Here is a 19307-nt window from a genome sequence, read left to right as displayed (position 1 = left end):
CCTCGACTCATGCTACTTCTGTCTAAAATATCCTTCCCTAGTCTTCCTCATCAGGCAAATATTTGATTCATCCTTCAAAGATAATTAAAAAAATAAAAAACAGAAAACCTCTTCTGTGAAGTCTTCTTCAACCCTACCTCCATTTTTTTTTAGCCAAATAACTTGCTCTCTCAGCTGTTTCCAAAGAAGTATTCCCCAGAGCTAAAAGTACAGTTTTTTTATAGCCACTGGAAGGTTCAGACATGGATTTAGGATCAAAATTTATACTGTTTACGTGGTAAGGAATATCATACACTAAAATTCTTCATTTCTGGACTCATTTAAACTGGACTCAGGTCTGTAATGTCCTCATACCCATGGCAGAAAGAAACACAAATCCTCCCTTGAGGAATGAATTTATTCTTCCCAGTTTCTAAAATCAATACACTCTCTATTTTAGTCTGCCTGGGTTACCAACTGATGTGGTGCATTCTGCAGTTTTTGTGTGGGGTATTCTATATATGTCTGTTACATCTCATTGCTTTATAATGTCCTTCAAGTTCTCTATTTTCTTTTCCTTTTTTTTAAATTGAGGTATAGCTGATTCATAATATAAGTTTCAGGTGTACAACATAGTGATTCAAAGTTTCTAAAGGTATATTCCATTTATAGTTATTATAAAATATTGGCTATTTCCCTGTGCTGTGCAATATATCCTTGTAGCTTATTTATTTTATACATAGTAGTTTGTACCTCTTACTCCCCTAGCCACCATATTGTCCCTCCCTGCTTCCCTTTTCCCACTGGTAACCACTAGTTTGTTCTCTATATCTGTGAGTCTGTTTCTTTTTTGTTATATTCACTAGTTTAGTTTTCAGATTCCACATATAAGTGATATCATACAGTATTTGTCTTTATCTGAAAGTCCTCTATTTTCTTATTGATCTTCTGTCTAGATCAGATGTTTTGCCCATTACTGAAAGTGGAGTATTGAAATTTTCAATTATTATGGTAGATCTATTTCTCCCTCAGTTCTATCCATGTCTTCACATATTTTGACTAGGATTTGCTTGGTTTCTGTAAACCTTTGACTGTTTCCAGAGTTCTGGCAAACTTATTTCAGGTTGTTTCTGCTTATTTTCAATGTTTCGTGGAGGGACAGAGGTGTGGAGCTGCCTACTCTACCATTCTGAACATGGGTCTCCCAAGGTGATTTTTTGACAGAGTTCTCATCAGAGCAGAAAAAAATAAATCTGTTTTCTAACAGGGCATATTTATAGATATGAACATAAAAGCTGAGTTTCTCCAGTAGAGGCTTGAAGCCTCATTCCCTGCATCTATTCCTCCATTTCATGTTGGTCTCTTTCGAGTTCTCCCTGAGGAAACATGGAGCTCCATGAAACACAGTTTGAAAAACACTGTTATAAATCATTATAATCCCCTGATACTTATGTGCCTAGTGCCTGCGATCTGATGTTAGAAATATTTAAGTAATCATTTTGACCTAGACTTATCTCTTGCTTGTTTCCTAACTTATTTCAAAAAACTTTCTTCCCATCTTCCCAACTTTGTGAAAAAGCACAAAGAATAAAATGTTCTGTCATTCCATCTCCCAGAGTTAACTGCTGTTAACATGTTGACATTTCTCACACTTATAAAACAAGTGTAATTCAGGTTAATATTTTATATATAGCAGTTATCACCTGGGCCTCCGTTTGCTTAACACTGTTATTCTAGCTCACACCTATGTCAATATTGTCATGTCTACTCTTGGAAGCCTATTACATGACTTTATGAGAGAAGACATGTCATGTATTGACTAACCTTTCAATCTGCACCCTCAATGACCATCCCTCCAACACCTTTCAATAAAACAAAGGTTGATTGCTCTATTGGTTAGCATAATGAGACTTCAAGGCTGTGGGTTTTAACATCTTTGTCCTCTATGACTACCAATTAAGCTTGACCATATTGAAGTTGTTTTTAAACTTCAAAATGCAGCAGAATGCCCTTTTTATTTAGAAATAAAATCTTTTATGAAACCCCAAAATATAAAATAAAACTGAGCTCTTAAGGTTGAAGTCTATATGTGTGCGAGTAGGTAGGGGGAAGAGGGTAGGCAGTTTATTCACAGCCAATCCTGCTTAGCCTTCCTAACATCCCAACCATGATGCAGAACCCCAGGGCTCTGGGACAGAGTGTTTGAATATCCCGTATCTGTGAGATGTCCTCAGCCAGTACTTCTAAAGAATTGGATGACTACTGCATCTGTATCTCCTATGGCTCCTCAGATAGTGCCTGACACACAGTAGGCATTCAAGGAGTATTCACTGAAATAAAAGACATGAAATCCAAAATGGGGGAATGGATTAGTGTATATCCATTACTGGTACTTGAGAAAAATCTCAGAAAGTATCCTCACTGACAGTGGTAGATCAGTAGTGGTAGATCTCAGTGGTATCATTATACTACTGTGTTACAAAAGAGATAATTAAGATTGTATTAGTGGCTGCAGAATACAAGAAACATAACTGAATAAATATTTAATTTCTTCCACTTTCAAGGTACAGTTTGAGAGACTATAGAGGCTGCAAAGATGGTAAAGATATAGGATAGGTAAAATATCCCAAAGAATATTTAATACTCTGATAGGGGAGATAATTTACATAAAATTTTGCTACAAAGCAAGCCAATGTACCAACCTATGTCAAGAAAATTTCAATGTTTTTTGAGCTGAAGGTAAAGTTTTGAAAAATGACCAGTAGACACCTCATCAACAGGTAGCTGTTACAGAATGTAGAGGGTAATTGATGCAGAAGAAAGGCAAAAAACTATGGGAACAAATACTCACTGCATAATTTTCAGAAGATAACTCTCACCCTAAGAAGAAAGCATGACATATGAAGTAGTTGGAGATGAGTTAAATGTGAACTTTTTTGCAATTGGTGTGTTAAAAATACTGAGAATGGAGAGATCAACGTGAACTGTAGCGAGGGAAACTTTCTGAAGTTGGCAATTTGAACTGAAAAAGGATGGGAAGGATTAGGATAGGTGGGGAAGCATTTCAGTTTAATGAAGACAACATGTGCCAAAGCCTAAAGGCCAAAAGGAGAAGAGTTTCCATGAGGAAGAAGAAGAAATCAATCTGGCTGGAGCAACGGGTGTTTGCTGGGCACCAGGTTGGCTGAGTGGGGTGGAAACATTAATAGTGGGAGCTGCTAAAGGTCAAGATGAAGAGAAAAGAGAAGCTGCGGGATTCCCTGGTGGCGCAGTGGTTGAGAGTCCGCCTGCCGATGCGGGGGACATGGGTTTGTGCCCCGGTCCAGGAGGATCCCACATGCCGCGGAGCAGCTGGGCCCGAGAGCCATGGCTGCTGAGCCTGCGCGTGTGCTCCACAACGGGAGAAGCCACGACAGTGAGAGGCCCGCATACCGAAAAAAAAAAAAAAAAAAGAGAGAAGCTGCAACAAATAGCAATTAGTTTTGATGACTGTACAACTCTCAAAGAAAACTATCATAGGTATGTAAAGTAGTAATGATGGAAAAGAAATAAGACAAATGGAAGTCCTAAGGATATTGAGGTGGCCTGAGATGTGGACAGTGAAATAGATTACCCAGAGAATTCGACAGCTTGAATAGAATCAGGGGTGACAGAGATAAATCCTCTGAATTGACGGTAAAGTTGCACCAGTGTCAATTAAGAAAACCAGTTTCTGATTCTCTACTGTAAGTTTAATGGTGAGCTCTGGGGTGCAGCTGAGGATCAGTTGACCCTGTCATTTGGTGGGGTACTGTCCCTCAGAGGGGTAAAAATATACCCTCTGAGGGTACTGGGGTCTAGGGAGATTGTTTTTTAAGCTTTTCTTTCTCTACAGCCATTAAAAATAGAAAACAAGAGTATTCATAACAGAAGACACCAGAGTCACTATAACCCCCCCAAACAGTTCACACAAATGTTTTCTCCTGTTAATCTAAATTCAGAAAGAGAAAAAGACAAGAAGAGACTCTTACCATTCTCGTTTATTGGATACTACAGGCAGAAATCTGGGAGACTAACTGGTCGAATTCTCATCTTCTGCCGGCTTATGTTAGAGGTCCCAGGATCTGTCACCAGCAGCAGCCCTGGAGTGAGCAGTGTCTAGTTAGTGACATCCATCCTTGATATCAGAATTGTGGGCAAGGAAATGTTCTCTACCACACTGTCCCTTGCAGGACTCCAAATGGATTTCACAGTTTTACCTCCAGCTCTAGGCTAATCCCAGTGGTTTACTGTCTGTATACTAGTAGATGGACTAAATGCTATCTGACTAGACATGACAACACCACATAGCAGTGAATAAATTAATTAACTAGATTATTTCTCATTTTGGTATTCCTTTATGGATTGAGTCAGACCAAGGAACTCATTTTATAACAGAAATAAACTATGTGCTTGCAAAAACTTTGGGGTACTCATTAAAATTTCATGCCCTGTACCGTCCCCAGTCCTCAGGGCAAATAGAACATAAAAATCTAGACATCAAAAGGACTTTAGTGGCTTCCCTGGTGGCGCAGTGGTTGAGAGTCCACCTGCCGATGCAAGGGACGTGGGTTCGTGCCCCAGTCCGGGAAGATCCCACATGCCGCGGAGCGGCTGGGCCCGTGAGCCGTGGCCGCTGGGCCTACGCGTCTGGAGCCTGTGCTCTGCAGCGGGAGAGGCAAAAGGACTTTAGGAAAAGTCTATCAAGAAACTGGACTTAATGGCCAGAAGCACTACCTCTGGCCCTTATAAAACTCCAGAATACTCCAAATAGAAGGTGTGGATTAACCCCTTTTGAAATAGTGTTTGGTCACCCTGTGCCTACTGGTGTCTCTAAACCTCCCATTTCTGGATTGAGTGAACACTATAGGGACTTAAGTGAACAATATGATACTATGACTAGCCATATACAGGAACTAACTAGTATACTTGGGGGATATTATCGACAGTAAAAAGGGCATGGAATGCACTGACTTGCTATCCCCTTTGACCAGGAGATTGGGTATACATCAAGGTTTTTAGAAGAAAGCATGCATTGTCATCTTGCTGGGAAGGCCCTTACAAACTGCTGAACACTTACACTGCCATCAAAATAAAGGAAAAATCCTCCTGGATTCATGCGAGCGCTGCCAGCTTTGACCCAGATCAGCAGCACTCCCAGGACAACTGGAAGACCATTCCTAAGGTGACCTTAAACTAAGGATTTCCAGGACCAATTTCCAGGTCCCAGAAGCAGACAAAATCATGAAGTAGACAGTTTTTCCCATGATCACAGATCAAGAAACTTCCTTCTACCTATTTTCTCCCCTATTGCATCTCCCTAGTCCCAGATGAAAAGAAAAAAAAGTGCTTCCTTGTAACAAAGCCCTCCCTTTCTTTAGCCATTTATTAAAAGGCTGACTGGAGGGGCTTCCCTGGTGGCGCAGTGGTTGGGAGTCCGCCTGCCGATGCAGGGGACACGGGTTCGTGCCCTGGTCTGGGAGGATCCCACGTCCTCTCATCCCACAGTGAGAGGCCCCCGTACTGCAAAAAAAAACAGCAACAAAAAAAACCCCTTTGGCTTCTTTGTTCATAAACTAGCGCCACATAAACACACTAGACCAGATATTATAGAAAACTGGCTTGTATACACAAGTCTAAGTTCTTTTCAGTACTAAGATCCTTTTTCTTAGGCTTTGGAACTTATGAGTTGGAAAAGGCAGTTCTAAATCTTTCCATAGTAACAGAACAAGAGTTTAATATTGGTATGCAAATGTCAGAAGCCTTTCAGTCAAAAGTTAGTAGCCTCTGCTGGACTTGAAAATCTTCTTGCCCTGGACACACTGACAGCCCAAGAAAGAGGAGCTTGTGCCATCACTGATGAAGCATGCTGCTTCTATGTAAATCACCTGGGACAAATAGTGTCTAATCTGCACCTTTTGAAGACAAGATAAACACCCTCCATCAGATAAACGAGGCTCAGCCATTCTATTGGACTGACCTATTCCCAGGGATGGGAGACTGATTTAATGGGATATGGGGAAGTGTGCTTAGATGTGTTATTTTCTGTTTATTCATCCTCATTCTAATCTATGTTCTTCTCTCCCTTTGCAGATCCCTTGCCACTCTGCTGCTAACCCAATTCTTCTCTCCACAGCCACTAACTCAGAGTTTATGTGAAACTTCTAGGGAAGTTTCAGACAGGGGAATGAAGGAGTTCAGAGCATATCACCCCAAAATATGTCACTTTGGCATATTGAATATTTTCAGTTAAAGGCATTTGAGAAACAGCTGGTGCTAGAAGGGCACTCTGACCTTCCTTTTTCTTCCTGAAGGAGATAAAATTCCCATGTAAAAGATGCCCTCCCTACATCAGGAGGAAGAAAAATATTTTTATCACCAGAGATGGGAAATTGGACCAAAAAATCCATACAAACAAACCTTGTTAAACTAACCCTTATCTTCCTAGTCATTTCTCCACAATTTACTACCCCTAACCAAACCTCTTTGTCTTACTTGTTTCTTTTTCTAAAAGGTAGAAAAGCTTTCTGCGCTGGTCACTTCCTCAGGTCTTCATTCTCTTGTGAAGGTTCCTATGTACATGTAAAAAAAAAAAAAAACCCTAAAAACCACTTCTATGCTTTTCTCCTGTTAACCTGTTTTATGTCAATTTAATTCTTATGCCCAGCTGGAGACCCAAAGAGAGTAGAGGAGAATTTTCCCTTGCCTACAATGGTAAATCATTTTCTTTCTGCTAACATTCTAATGTCATGGGGGATCACACTCCCAAACCCTTGGATTATTCTTAAATTCACTCCTTTGAGATACATACAAAATTCTCACGTTTTGCTCTCAGGCCCCTTTAGAAACTTACGCTCACACGATGTCAACCTCATTAGAGCTGTTTACAGAATTTAATCAAATAAGTGTAACATGTCAGGGACAGTACAAAACCCATTAGAGGAGGCTCTTTTAAAACCTTGGCATAAGGACCCAAAAGGAATACAGGGATAAGGAGAGGCGACCATGGTCACTTCCAAGGTGGAATCAATCACCTGTCAGGAATGGGACGTGAAGTGACTTCCGGTCCGGCCAGAGAGAATTTCTTCTAGCGAAACCTGAATAACCGGCTTCCCACCTGGACGCTGCAGGGCGGAACGGGCGGACAGCTTCGCCCGCCTCCAGGTGGAGACGCCGCTGTCCGTCCGCAGTCACGGAGGTAGCGGACCGACGGGCGGCGCCTGCGCGCTGGGAGGGGAGGGCACAGGACCCACTTCCGGGGCGGGTACAGGGCCCATTTCCGGGGCGGGGAACAGCGCATGCGTTGTGGGGGATGGGGGGTGGTCGGATTTCGTCCACTTTTCCGGCGAGGTGAACGCGGAAGAGCGGGAGCTGAGGATTTCCGACTACTCAGGTTGTGGCGCGGCGACTGCTGCAAGATGGAGGTGGGCTTGGCGGCCGAAGATGGTCGGGATGGTCCCCGGGAGCGGCGAGGCTTGGGTGAAGCCGAGAGGCCGCAGCAGAACCACGAAGTGCGGCCTCAGTCCGGGGCAGACCGGTTACCAAAACATTCCTACTGGTTGGATCTCTGGCTCTTCGTCCTCTTAGACGTGGTGTTGTTTTTCTTCGTGTATTTTTTGCCCTGGTGAGTACTCTTAACGCAGCGTTGAAATGGTAAGGGGCTTAGAGACCATCTACCCCAGTTTGGGGAGGTGGGTGCGGCAGAGGCGAGGAAATTGCATTACGGAAAGTTACGGCCTGTCCACCATCATCCAGCTGGCGAGTGCTAGGATAGGGTAGGCGCGGGAGTGGAACGAAGACCAGAGTGAAAATGTCCTTCCTTGGCACCTCAGTTGAGGGTGTTCAGATGAGGTGTAGAGGAAACTTGGCTTCATAATTTTTTTGTTCTATGTTGGGAGGAAACCGGCTGGGTTTGAGTTCCTGCACTACCACGAAGAAACTGGAGACGTTATTTGGCTTTTTGGAGCTTTATATTCACATTTACCATTTGGGAGCTATAGTAACCAGGTCATAGGGGTGTGGTGTGGCGTGGTGTTTTAGATAAATCGCCAACTTATCTAAAAGCGATTTATTTGCGTATTGCCTGGCAGCAGTTAGCGCTCCACTAAAGCCACTGTTACTGTGCGACGGTTTGACCGTGAGCAGGCCGTGCACGGTTATCTCACATGGGTCCAGAACTGGACTCCTGACTTCGTACTCAGATGACCTTACTTTTCAGTGTCCCCATTTCAGTAAATGTTAACTTTATTCACTCACTTCACCTCCCGGAAGCCTGGGTCTCGTTTTCTGATTTCCCGCTTTGCTCTATATACACACCCGCACACTCCAAAACACCAACTGATGAGTCACAAAACTCTCTAGATTCCATTTGGAAAATCCATGCTCTCCATTTTCATTGCCACCCCCTCTGAGAAGACAGTTTTGGCAGAGGATAAAGGAAGGGGACTTAGAGAAGGGGCTTGGGGGAGCAGAACAAGAAGGAGGATACAGGACTGAGATGATACAAGGGACAAGTTCAGGAGAGGAGCAGTGCGCTGAAGGAGGAAAAGCGATGCAGCTCATTTAGTCATTAAACAGCTCCTTTGGACTTCGGAGCTAATCCTTTATGCACTGTAAGTTAATTTCTCTCAGCCATCATGCTTATTGAATTTGCGGTCATTATGTCTTCTTCTCTCACCCCCAGCCCCCAATTTTGGCAAAAATTTGGGCATAAACTCACTGTTGGTGAGGCCCCATTGTCTGTGATTCCTTGGATTTCTTGAGTGGTGTGGCCGAGGGTTCAGTGGGACCAATGGAAGATGGGTGTTTCTGTAAAATCCTCTGTCATTTGTAGAGGAGAATCTTTCCACCCACTCCTCCTGGTATTTGGTAGAGTGATACTTCAAATGCAGTGTTTTTTTGTTTGTTTTTGTTTTTTTTAATGATCTGAATTTTCAGCTCTGGATAGAAAATGGAAGACTTATAAAGAATAGTCAGGCCTTTTTTGGCTCATATCAATATGAAAATCATTTAGGAATAGGCAAATGACTAAGACAATCAAAGTTTTCAAAAGTTGGCATAAAGTATTTAAAGGGAAAGAAAAAGGAAACATTGTTGACAATTATTTGGTTTTTACAGAATGGTTTGCCTGATACCTAAATTAAGAATTTTGGCTCCTGGAGTGGATCCTGAAAATGACTACAAACTTCTAGAACAAAGAAGACAGGATTGTGCACCAGAAGAGTTTCAGACTCTAAGGGACCTTCATTTCATTTTACACATTCTGTTCTTCTTTGCGGGAACTATATTAAATGGGTAATGATCTCAGCCATTCATAGCTAAGTTCTTAAAACTCGGCTCTGATTCACATTTTAAAACTTTTTACAGATAATTTGGTGGCTTTACAGGGGCTGAACATAAAAAGTATTTATACATGAAGATTTATTATACTCATTAGGAAATAGATTGTTTTTCCTTTAACATTTTAAGGGTTGGCCAAGGTTTAGTATGATGCAGATAATATGGTGAAATAATAAATTATCCAAAAGCAAGGGAAGAATTTTGAAAAAAGGAGTTAAAAGCTATACAGAAAATGCAGGTCCACAATATATTTGCTGTAAGTGCCAGTTTAATTTTTAGATTAAGTGGACCACTGTTATGGTTGCTAGGTTGGTACAATCTTAGAGAAAGTATATAATATCCAGTAATGGAAGGCTAGAGTGCATGGGGTCTTACCTGGATGCTTCCCCTCACTTTTAAGCTCTTGAACTCTGTAAAGTAGGACTGTGTGTTTCAAACCTAATTTTTATTGTGGTTGCATTAAGAATGTTTGTGGCCAAAACATGTTTATTATAATGTCTGTAACTTACTTTAATACTCCAGCAAAGTCACCATATTTACTCTTTGAGCAAATGTTTGAGCACTTACTGTGGGCCAGGTACCACACTGAACGAAACAGACAAAAATCCTTGCCTTTATGGAGCTTACATTCTTTTTTATCTAAGTATGTTAACAAGAATTTATTTCCCAGGAGTGATCAGCTAGTATTTAGTCAAAAAGGTCACATTCCCAAAGCAGCTACTATAAGCCCTTCAGAAGCTATTCCTATTATATAACAGATGTTAGAAATGGGCTCTTGTCCTTGAAATTGGTGACATTTTATATATTGGAATTGCCTAAATATTTTTCCCGTCCCTTAGAAGCAGGGCATAGATCTGGTAAACTCTACATCCTCTGTTCTTCAGAATGGCATTTAGGGTTAGTGTGAAATCTGGGATTGATTTTGGAGGCTTTTAGCCTAATGCTGACTATAAGTTTAACAATTACGCCTTCAGAGAACCTAACAAACCTGCCTGAGGAGAACTTTTTAGGCAAGGTTGAAGCATCTAGAGAAACAGAACTGGGATTTCATTGAGGGTACCAAACAGATTGTATGAATTGTTTTGTGCTACTTGCTAGTAATTTTGTCCAATAAATGTTGATTATACAGGTAAATTGGGTCTGATTTCCTTTCATTTTAACAAATTACTTGTGTGTTAGGTCACACACAAAGATTTATAATCCATACTACCTTTCTGAGCCTAGAATCAGCCTTCTACCACAACTATTGAATATTCTGAAAATTTCTAATACAGGGAAGATACTACTAAGAAGAAAGATCGTAGTATTGTGACATGACTGTAAATGGTATCCAAAATGGTGGCAGTATGAGGTTTGAATATTTCCTACAGATGAAATTGTGCCTACCACTGAACTGTGCCATCTCAGGGTAACATAGTATACTTGAAGGCTTTTAACTGGGTAAATGGGACACCAAGAAGAATTGGCGAACTTGCTGTGATAAAAATAGAGACATCAAAAGTATTTACATCAATGTGACTTTAGTCTGATAAATTCCTTTGTAAATTTCATATAAGTGAAATGATTGTTTTAATAACCGTTTGAAATCAACTGGCCAATGAGCAATTGTGAGGAAGTCTTTAGAGTTATGTTAACCTGAAAATTTTAGGATGTGAAGTGCTCCATATACCTAGTCCCTAAATGTAATGGGAATACATTCAGAGACTACAGAATATTTAGTAAGGGCATTTAACGTAGAGGTAATTATGCTCTAGGAAAAGGGTCATCAAACTACACTAATGTTTGAGGCCAAAACATGTTTATTATAATGTCTGTAACTTACTTTAATACTCCAGCAAAGTATTGCCTCTCTTTAAAGGCCTGTGAGCCAAGAATGATTTTTAACATCTTAAAATGATTTAAAAAAGTCAAGACTATTTCATGATGTGAAAATGATGTGAAATCCAAGTTTCAATGCTTACAAAGTTTTACTGGAACACAGACATGCCCATTCATTTGCATACTGTTATGTAAATGTTACCTTACAGCTGTTTTCACACTACAGTGGCAGAGTTGAGTAACAGATCCTATGGTCCACAACGCCTAAATTATTTACTATCTGGGTTTTTAAAGAAAGTTTGCCAACTCCTGTGGGAACGCTCCTTTAGGCCTTGAGGGGGTTGAACTCTTAGGAGTCTCCTGTGATAAATATTTTGATCAGTGATATTCCAAGTTCACCCCTAAACTTTAAATTGACTTACATTTCCCATAAAATATATAATTCACAGAGGTGAAAGGAAGCCACAGTTTATGAATGCAAAGAAAAGTCCCAACCATATTAAATTAAAAATCAGTTTATCCCCCCCCCCCAAAATTTTGAATCAGAAGAAACTGACTTCACACAAAGATACTCTGAAGTATTCTGAACATTACAATCGTTGGCTGTGTTATTTTAAAAGTTATAATAAGCTTATAACCAGAAGAAAACATCTATAAAAATAGACACCCTAGAAATAAAAAATTCACATGTGCACGATTAGTAAATACATATTCAATCTATATTTGGAGTGTTGAATCAACAAAAACATGGTCAGTTTCTAGTCTATTAGTACTATAACATGATTCAGGAGGTTTCAACTGGACAGTACTTTAAAAAGAGCCCAAATTGGACGTTTCTATTTGATATTTGCAACTCAATTGTGAGTTGAATCCCATATAAATCTATGAGATTGTTTATAAGTATCAGAAATCAGTTTAAATGTTTCAAATAATACATTTTCAACTGGACAAAACAACTACACAGTTTTTGAAAGCTATTAAAAATACTTGAAGCTCATTTTTCTAGTATTTTACAATGTTATAAAAGCGGTAATTAAATACAGTGACATTTCAAATACAATTTTACAAATTTACAATATTTACAAACCCCCATACTAAAAGCTATGTTAAAAAAAAAGCTTTCTTAAAAGATAAAATTTTATTTAGTTGATATTCAAGTATTTCTAAATTAAGAGAATATAAAGTAATAATCACCTACTGTTATAGCTAGAAAAGGCTATTAAAAACTTCTCTAGGTGGAAGACAAAATTTGGCCATGATTTGATAACTCAGTGAGCTTAGACTTCTACAAGCAATTATTTTCTACTTATCTAGAAAATAAGATTCATTTACATTTTGGAATATTTTAACAATTTATGGGATTGGTCAAGATATTAAATTTACTAATTAGTTTATGGAATTATTATGTTTTATATATAAAATTTAAATTCTCAATTCTCTAGTGTGGACAATATAAAACTATTCTAAACTACAATTAGTTTACCAGCTTAGTACAAAATTAAATGACAACTATGAAATAAGGCAATTACTTATTTTCACTTGTAAGGTCATCATAATAATGGAAAATCCCTTTTTTTTTTTTTTTAAAGAAAGACTTCTCCATGAAAATGGGGTAAAAATTAAATTATTTGTTTAGAAAAAAGGGAGGGATGCTCAAATTAATACATTTCATTAAAAATTAAATCTATATGAAAGGCAAAAATTTAATCTGGAAACCCAGAAAGATTTTCAAATTCAAGAATATGAAAATTACTAAAATGGGCTGACAACCTATAAACAGGTAATATTATAGCAGGGAAAATTTAGGCAGTCACAGTGATATTCTTAAAAAGAGGACTATAGGTTAATTCCTAACACTGGTTATTAGCAGCCCAAAGTAAACCAAACCAAAATAAAAACCTTTCACATTTCATATAAGATTAGAAAAAAATGTAACAAATAAATATACTAAAGTGAAGTATTTTTAGCTTACATGACTGAAGTAATGTTTATGAATGCATACAACAAAGGATATTCTGAAGATAAAAATTCTAGGAGCAAAACTGTCTTCTCTTCTGACCTTGAGAATTTAAAAACTGTTTTATCATTAAGGCTTTTTTTCCCCCAAATGCCATCAATTTCATGGGTCGATACATTTTAAGACACTTAAAGGGATCATATGTAGTAGACTATCACAGAAGTCAAAAGCAAATGGGTGAAGTCCTCTTTTGGCTCCCCATTAGAAAGTGCTTCCTCACAAAGCAAATATTGCTTTGACTACACAAGCTACATATCATCTATCTTTCAGTTAGCAGAGTTTACCAATCTACATATGAGTACTGGTTAGTTTAATACCTATGGGTCTACCAGTCAGAAAATAAAGGGACAAATTACATTTTTACTCCACTGCAGCATATGATAAATGACTTTCTGCATACCCCCGGATTTTCTATTTTTTGAGGCATGCCAAGACTATTCAGAGGGAATTCCAAAATATCCAATAAGTAGATCTTCACAAAATAAAATATCTGTATAGAAAGTTAAAGTGATTAATGAGTTAAATATTGCCATGGTTTTAATTTCATGTAGCACTAGGTTTGGTCATTTGATTCCTAGTTAATGGCCTCAGAAGTAAAAGCCTGTCGGTTTCATCATTTATCTATTACAATGTATACCATTATATCTTTGCTTGGAAGGGCAGTTTGAACCAAGACTACTATGTAACACAGGCCCTAGCCCTCTTTCATTCTGAGAAAGTGAATTATCATTACAAAAGCCGCTGCTCTCTGGAAAACAGAGCTTGGGCCTCTGATGGTATTTCAATCTATATGTATCAGTCATGCAGTTATCCACTGAAAAATAGGTAGTTAATGAAACTGTCTCATTTGGACAGGTAGAACTAGAGTCTATTTCTGGCTGGCAAGAAGCACCAACAGCTGTACCCGAGTCTGCCTGAAAATCATTAGCTGAAGAGCTGGATGGGGTGTTTGATGTGTTGCCGACATACTCTTTTGCTTGAAATGTTTCCTTAAGTCTTTCATCATTCATATATGTACTCACTTCTAAACCTGGTTCTGAAGCTGTACTCAAACTGTGCTTTGGAAGACTAGAAGAATTAGCTTTAAACATCTCTGTTGGTTTGACAGCAGGTGGAGCATCATTTTTCTCTGACTGTGGCACATCATTTTTCTCTGACTGTGGCACACTGGTTACAGCATATTTCTTTGGTGGCAGAGGGGGTGGGGTATTCTGGCAAACAAGTTCTGGCATCTGACAACCATCAGATCTGCTGGTTGACTGAATGAGATGTTCCCTGGATAGAGAGTTCTCAGAGTAACACTGTTCTATCATATTTTGCTGCTGGATGAGGGGAGCAGTTCCTGGCTTCAACCCCACAGTTCTCACGTGTGAAGACCACAATGAAGATGGTGAGACTGTTCCATTACTGTTCACTCTCTTTGCAGAAGCAGAATTATCATCAACGTGAAAAAGCAAACCTGTTCTCTCAGAATTTTCTATATTAAGCCACTCAGAAAATTTGCATTCACTTGCTTTTTCAAGTTTCTGTTCATCTGACTGGTGGGTATGCTCTCTTGCTGTATGGTCCTTGAGTATTTGTGGATTGGATGAAGGGAATAACTTTCCATTGGTTTCACGTATATGTGACCTGAAAAACAAAAACAAAGCTAAAACGCCATACACAAATATGCAAAATTGGAGGGAAAACAAACATTTGTAGCTTAACTTCCCAATACAGCACTTATGTTATTTGTGTGACATAGCAGAAATGGAAAGATATTTGCAACCATTAACAATTTACACTCTCTGAATCCAAAATCTTTATGCCAGAATACATAAATGTTTATTAGAAACATCCGTCATTACCAAGATCAGATTTATAACCAGAAGTATAATTAAAAAAGCAAATTTCAGGGGCTTCCCTGGTGGCGCAGTGGTTGAGAGTCTGCCTGCCGAAGCAGGGGACACGGGTTTGTGCCCCGGTCTGGGAATGGGCAGCCAAAAAAAAAAAAAAAAATCAACTTAAAAACACTGAAATTACATTTATTGTGATAAAATGTAGCACAGACTTAAGAAAAATGTTACTAGCAAACAATTCAATATTCTAAAACACTTCCCACCCAAAGTTTATAGCAATAGAGGTACTTTAATGTTGATATATAATGCTATAAGAATAGTATACTAATTAAAAATAATTTGGTTAATCAAAGACTACCTTTATTTAAGTAATAGTTAACTTCTAAGGTGAAGAAAAATGATATCACATTGCAAATTATTTATCTTCATATGATTAAATTATTTTTCTCATGTGAATTGCATAAAATTCAATTAGAGCACAAAGATGAAAAGAGTTGAGGCTCTGCTAAGTAGATAAGAGCTATATTCAAATCTCAACTCCGTTGCTTGTCCCTTGCATTGGCAGGCAGACTCTCAACCACTGCGCCACCAGGGAAGCCCCCAAATTTTCTCTTTTGTAAAACACCATACATCTCAAAAGAATGCTGTGAGGTTTAAAACAAACAATCATATATTGTACAAGGTACTTTGTAGGCCCCCTATCATTAAGGTTTACATCCTTTTAATGATCCCCAATAAAACATGCATCATAATACTCTAGACCAGCAGTCCCCAACCTTTTTTGGCACCAGAGACCAGTTTCGTGGAAGACAATTTTTGCACTGACTTGGGAAGGAGCGTGTGGTTCAGGCGGTAATGCGAGCGATGGGGAGCGGCAGATGAAGCTTCGCTCACTCGGCCGCCACTCACCTCCTGCTGTGCGGCCCAGTTCCAGTATCAGTCTGCAGCCCGGGGCTTGGGGACCCCTGCTCTAGACCCATTGCTTTCAGAGTAGTGACAGGTAGTATGCCTTTCTGATAAAGAGTTCCTATAACACATGCATTTAATTTAAAATATTTTAGTATTCCAAATAGCTAGGATTACCTTTTTATCAAAGGATCTTTTATTTGTAGATACGATTCTGGGTGGGACTCATAAGATTTATAGGCTACTTCCAGGTTCTTGGGTTCTTTTCTAAAGCCTGAGGAAGGGAATGAGAAAAAATTATTTAAGTGATCTTTTAGAATTTACTCCATCTATACTTCTCCATAATTTACAAAAGGTTTTCTATAATCAGGTAATTCTCTTCCAAATTAACAGATGAAAACTAGTTCTTCAAGCCTCAGCTCAAATAATACCTCTTTCCTGAACACTTTATACAAAATCAGTGGCTCTTTCCTCAATTTTTTTTTTTTTTGGTACGCAGGCCTCTCTCTGCTGTGGCCTCTCCCGTTGCGGAGCACAGGCTCCGGACGCGCAGGCCCAGCGGCCATGGCTCATGGGCCCAGCCGCTCAGTGGCATGTGGGATCCTCCCGGACCGGGCACGAACCCGAGTCCCCTACATCAGCAGGCAGACTCTCAACCACTGCGCCACCAGGGAAGCCCCTATCCTCAATTTATTATCTCTTGAAAATGTCAGCAATCCCCAAAAAGTGTTATTGTAGATGGGTCGTGTGGAGCTGTGCTTCCCTTGTTTACTCTTTACTGACAAAATGGTGGGAAAACGCTACATTTGGAGACAGATGGCTTGAGTTGAAGTTTGGATTCACAGCTTATTGGTTGGTAACTTTATATTCCTAAAACCAACTTTACAAACTTATACCACCTTACAGTCTAGATTTCTGCCTTTAAGTAATGAGATGCTGATATCTATTTTACCAACGTCACAGAAATATTAGGAACATCAACTGAATTTAAATGGGTGGGAGGGTATTATGATAACATAAAATGTTATCCCACCACTAACTAGCTTCCATTTATTGACTGCTTACTCAAGTTGTAAGAAGTTGACAATAATTATTTCATTTAATTTTTACAACTGAACACCTTTTTACTTGAAAAGACAATGAACGAACTTCAGTTATTCAGACTTGAGTATGTGTCAGAAATTTTCTTGAAAATAAGAGAAGTGAACCTGTCACTTCGAATAAAACAACTGGCAGTATTTATTGCCAATGATAAAATTTAACCTTTTACATGAAAGAGTTTTAGAAAATTTGTATTTACCACCATGAGTTCTGTACTTTTCCAATACTTATAAAGACTTCCTGATAATATCTGTGGTGATGTTTTAAAATCTGTTCTTTAAAAATATAGAGAGAGGGCTTCCCTGGTGGCGCAGTGGTTGAGAATCTGCCTGCCAACGCAGGGGACACGGGTTCGAGCCCTGGTCTGTGAAGATCCCACATGCTGCAGAGCGACTAGCCCCGTGAGCCACAATTACTGAGCCTGCGCGTCTGGAGCCTGTGCTCTGCAACAAGAGAGGCCGCGATAGTGAGAGGCCCGCGCACCGCAATGAGGAGTGGCCCCCGCTTGCCGCAACTAGAGAAAGCCCTCACACAGAAACGAAGAGCCAACACAGCCATAAATAAATAAATATATATATATAGAGAGAGAGAAATGGGACTTCCCTGGCAGTCCAGTGGTCAAGACTCTGCACTTCCACTTCAGGGGGCATGGGTTCAATCCCTAGTTGGGGAACTAAGATCCCGCATGCCGTGTGACACGGCCGAAAAAAAAGGATATATAAAAAAATGTATCCAGATAAATGACCTGGAAAACAGAATGGTGGAATTCACTGCTGCAGAAGAGAATAAAGAAAAAAGAATGAAAAGAAATGAAGACAACCTAAGAGACCTCTGGGACAACACTAAACGCAACAACATTCGCATTATAGGGGTCCCAGAGGAGAAGAGAGAGAGAAAGGACCAGAGAAAATATTTGAAGAGATTATAGTCAAAAACTTCCCTAACATGGGAAAGGAAAGAGACACCCAAGTCAAGGAAGCTCAGTGAGTCCTATACAGGATAAACCCAAGGAGAAACACGCCGAGACACATAGTAATCAAATTGGCAAAAATTAAAGACAATCAAAAAGACACATGCACCCCAATGTTCACTGCAGCACTATTTACAATAGCCAGGTCATGGAAGTAACCTAAATGCCCATCGACAGACGAATGGATAAAGAAGATGTGATACATATATACAATGAAATATTACTCAGCCATAAAAAGGAACGAAATTGGGTCATTTGTAGAGATGTGGATGAATCTAGAGACTGCTATACAGAGTGAAGTAAGTCAGAAAGAGAAAAACAAATATCGTATATTAATGCATGTATGTGGAACCTAGAAAAATGGTGCAGATGAACCGGTTTGCAGGGCATAAGTTGAGACACAGATGTAGAGAACAAATGTATAGACACCAAATGGGGAAAGCCGTGGGGGAGTGGGGATGGTGGTGTGCTGAACTGGGCGATTGGGATTGACGGGTATAAAGCTGATGACTAATAAGAACCTGCTATATAAAGAAATAAATAAAATAAAATTCAAAAAACATGAGTTTTAAACAAGAAACACTGCAGGTACAATGTTACCAAAAAAAAAAAAAAAAAAAAAAAAAAAAAAAAGAAATGTATCAACATTTGGAAGACTTGCATAATTTAGCAAACCAATATTTTCCAAATGAGGATAAATGGATATTTCAAAATCATGCGTGAGTAAAGGATTTATTCATTCTTTAAATGAATAAATAAATATTTAAGATTTTCAGGTTTAATGCCTAACACAGCGAATCTTAATAGATATAGCAACAAAAGCTGTTTGAGGTCCTCAATACCTTTTGAAAACAACCGTTCCAGTTAATTGCAAATAGGTGTCTTTTTAAAATCTGAGTCACAACTATTCTGTAAAACTTCCCTTTTTATAACCAAGGAATTGAGACTTAGGGAAATGAAGTGTCCTAACCGATGCCATATAGGTGGTTAAGTGGCAACACTCAAACAAACCCAGGATTAACTGCAAAGCCAGTGCTCTTTCTACTACCTGCAGGCTCTCTTTCATGTATGCCTAAAACACAAGGTCATTATACAGAATCTCCTTCTGATGAAACTAGGCCATTAGTAGGAACATCAAATAACAGGATATACTTTAACATGCTGATGCCCACAGAAGATACCAAAATATATGGCATTAGCTTGAATATTCAATTCATTCCCTATCCTTCTGTACAATTCCAGTAAATTTTTCTGTATTTTCCCTTATTTTTAGTTGACCTTTTCATCATGTTAATTTATTTCAGTTTCCTCTCATTCTCAT

General features: G+C 39.1%; 2 protein-coding genes and 1 long non-coding RNA gene across 4 annotated transcripts in view; 1 reads left to right on the top strand and 2 right to left on the bottom strand.

The window, feature by feature from the left end:
- LOC112390914 (uncharacterized) overlaps positions 1–7194 on the bottom strand; it is a 62537-nt gene extending 55343 nt beyond the window's left edge. Inside the window, exons 1-3 of one of the 2 annotated variants that reach the window (XR_003001365.1) lie at positions 7032–7194; positions 6493–6569; positions 3990–4100 (exon numbers count right to left, since the gene is read on the bottom strand). This is a non-coding gene — a long non-coding RNA (uncharacterized LOC112390914). The remainder of the gene's footprint in view (positions 1–3989; positions 4101–6492; positions 6570–7031) is intronic. The other variant, XR_003001364.1, reaches the window with a different exon arrangement.
- Positions 7195–7308: 114 nt separating this feature from the next.
- ARLN (allregulin) lies at positions 7309–10470 on the top strand. Its single transcript, XM_024732000.1, has 2 exons — positions 7309–7621; positions 9115–10470. Coding segments are annotated over exons 1-2 (207 nt in total). The 5' UTR covers positions 7309–7415; the 3' UTR covers positions 9116–10470.
- A 1380-nt stretch (positions 10471–11850) lies between these two features.
- The window catches only part of USP53 (ubiquitin specific peptidase 53), a 60327-nt gene continuing 52870 nt past the window's right edge, over positions 11851–19307 (bottom strand). Inside the window, exons 15-16 of the mRNA XM_024731994.1 lie at positions 16093–16189; positions 11851–14800 (exon numbers count right to left, since the gene is read on the bottom strand). Coding sequence (XP_024587762.1) covers positions 13789–14800; positions 16093–16189 — 1109 coding nt within the window. The 3' untranslated portion in view covers positions 11851–13788. The remainder of the gene's footprint in view (positions 14801–16092; positions 16190–19307) is intronic.

Source organism: Neophocaena asiaeorientalis, unplaced genomic scaffold (assembly GCF_003031525.2).
Source record: "Neophocaena asiaeorientalis asiaeorientalis breed wild unplaced genomic scaffold, Neophocaena_asiaeorientalis_V1.1 scaffold88, whole genome shotgun sequence".
Classification (NCBI taxonomy): Eukaryota; Metazoa; Chordata; class Mammalia; order Artiodactyla; family Phocoenidae; genus Neophocaena; species Neophocaena asiaeorientalis.
The sequence above is the reverse complement of the archived record's forward strand: the minus strand, read 5'-3'. Positions and strand labels throughout refer to the sequence as shown.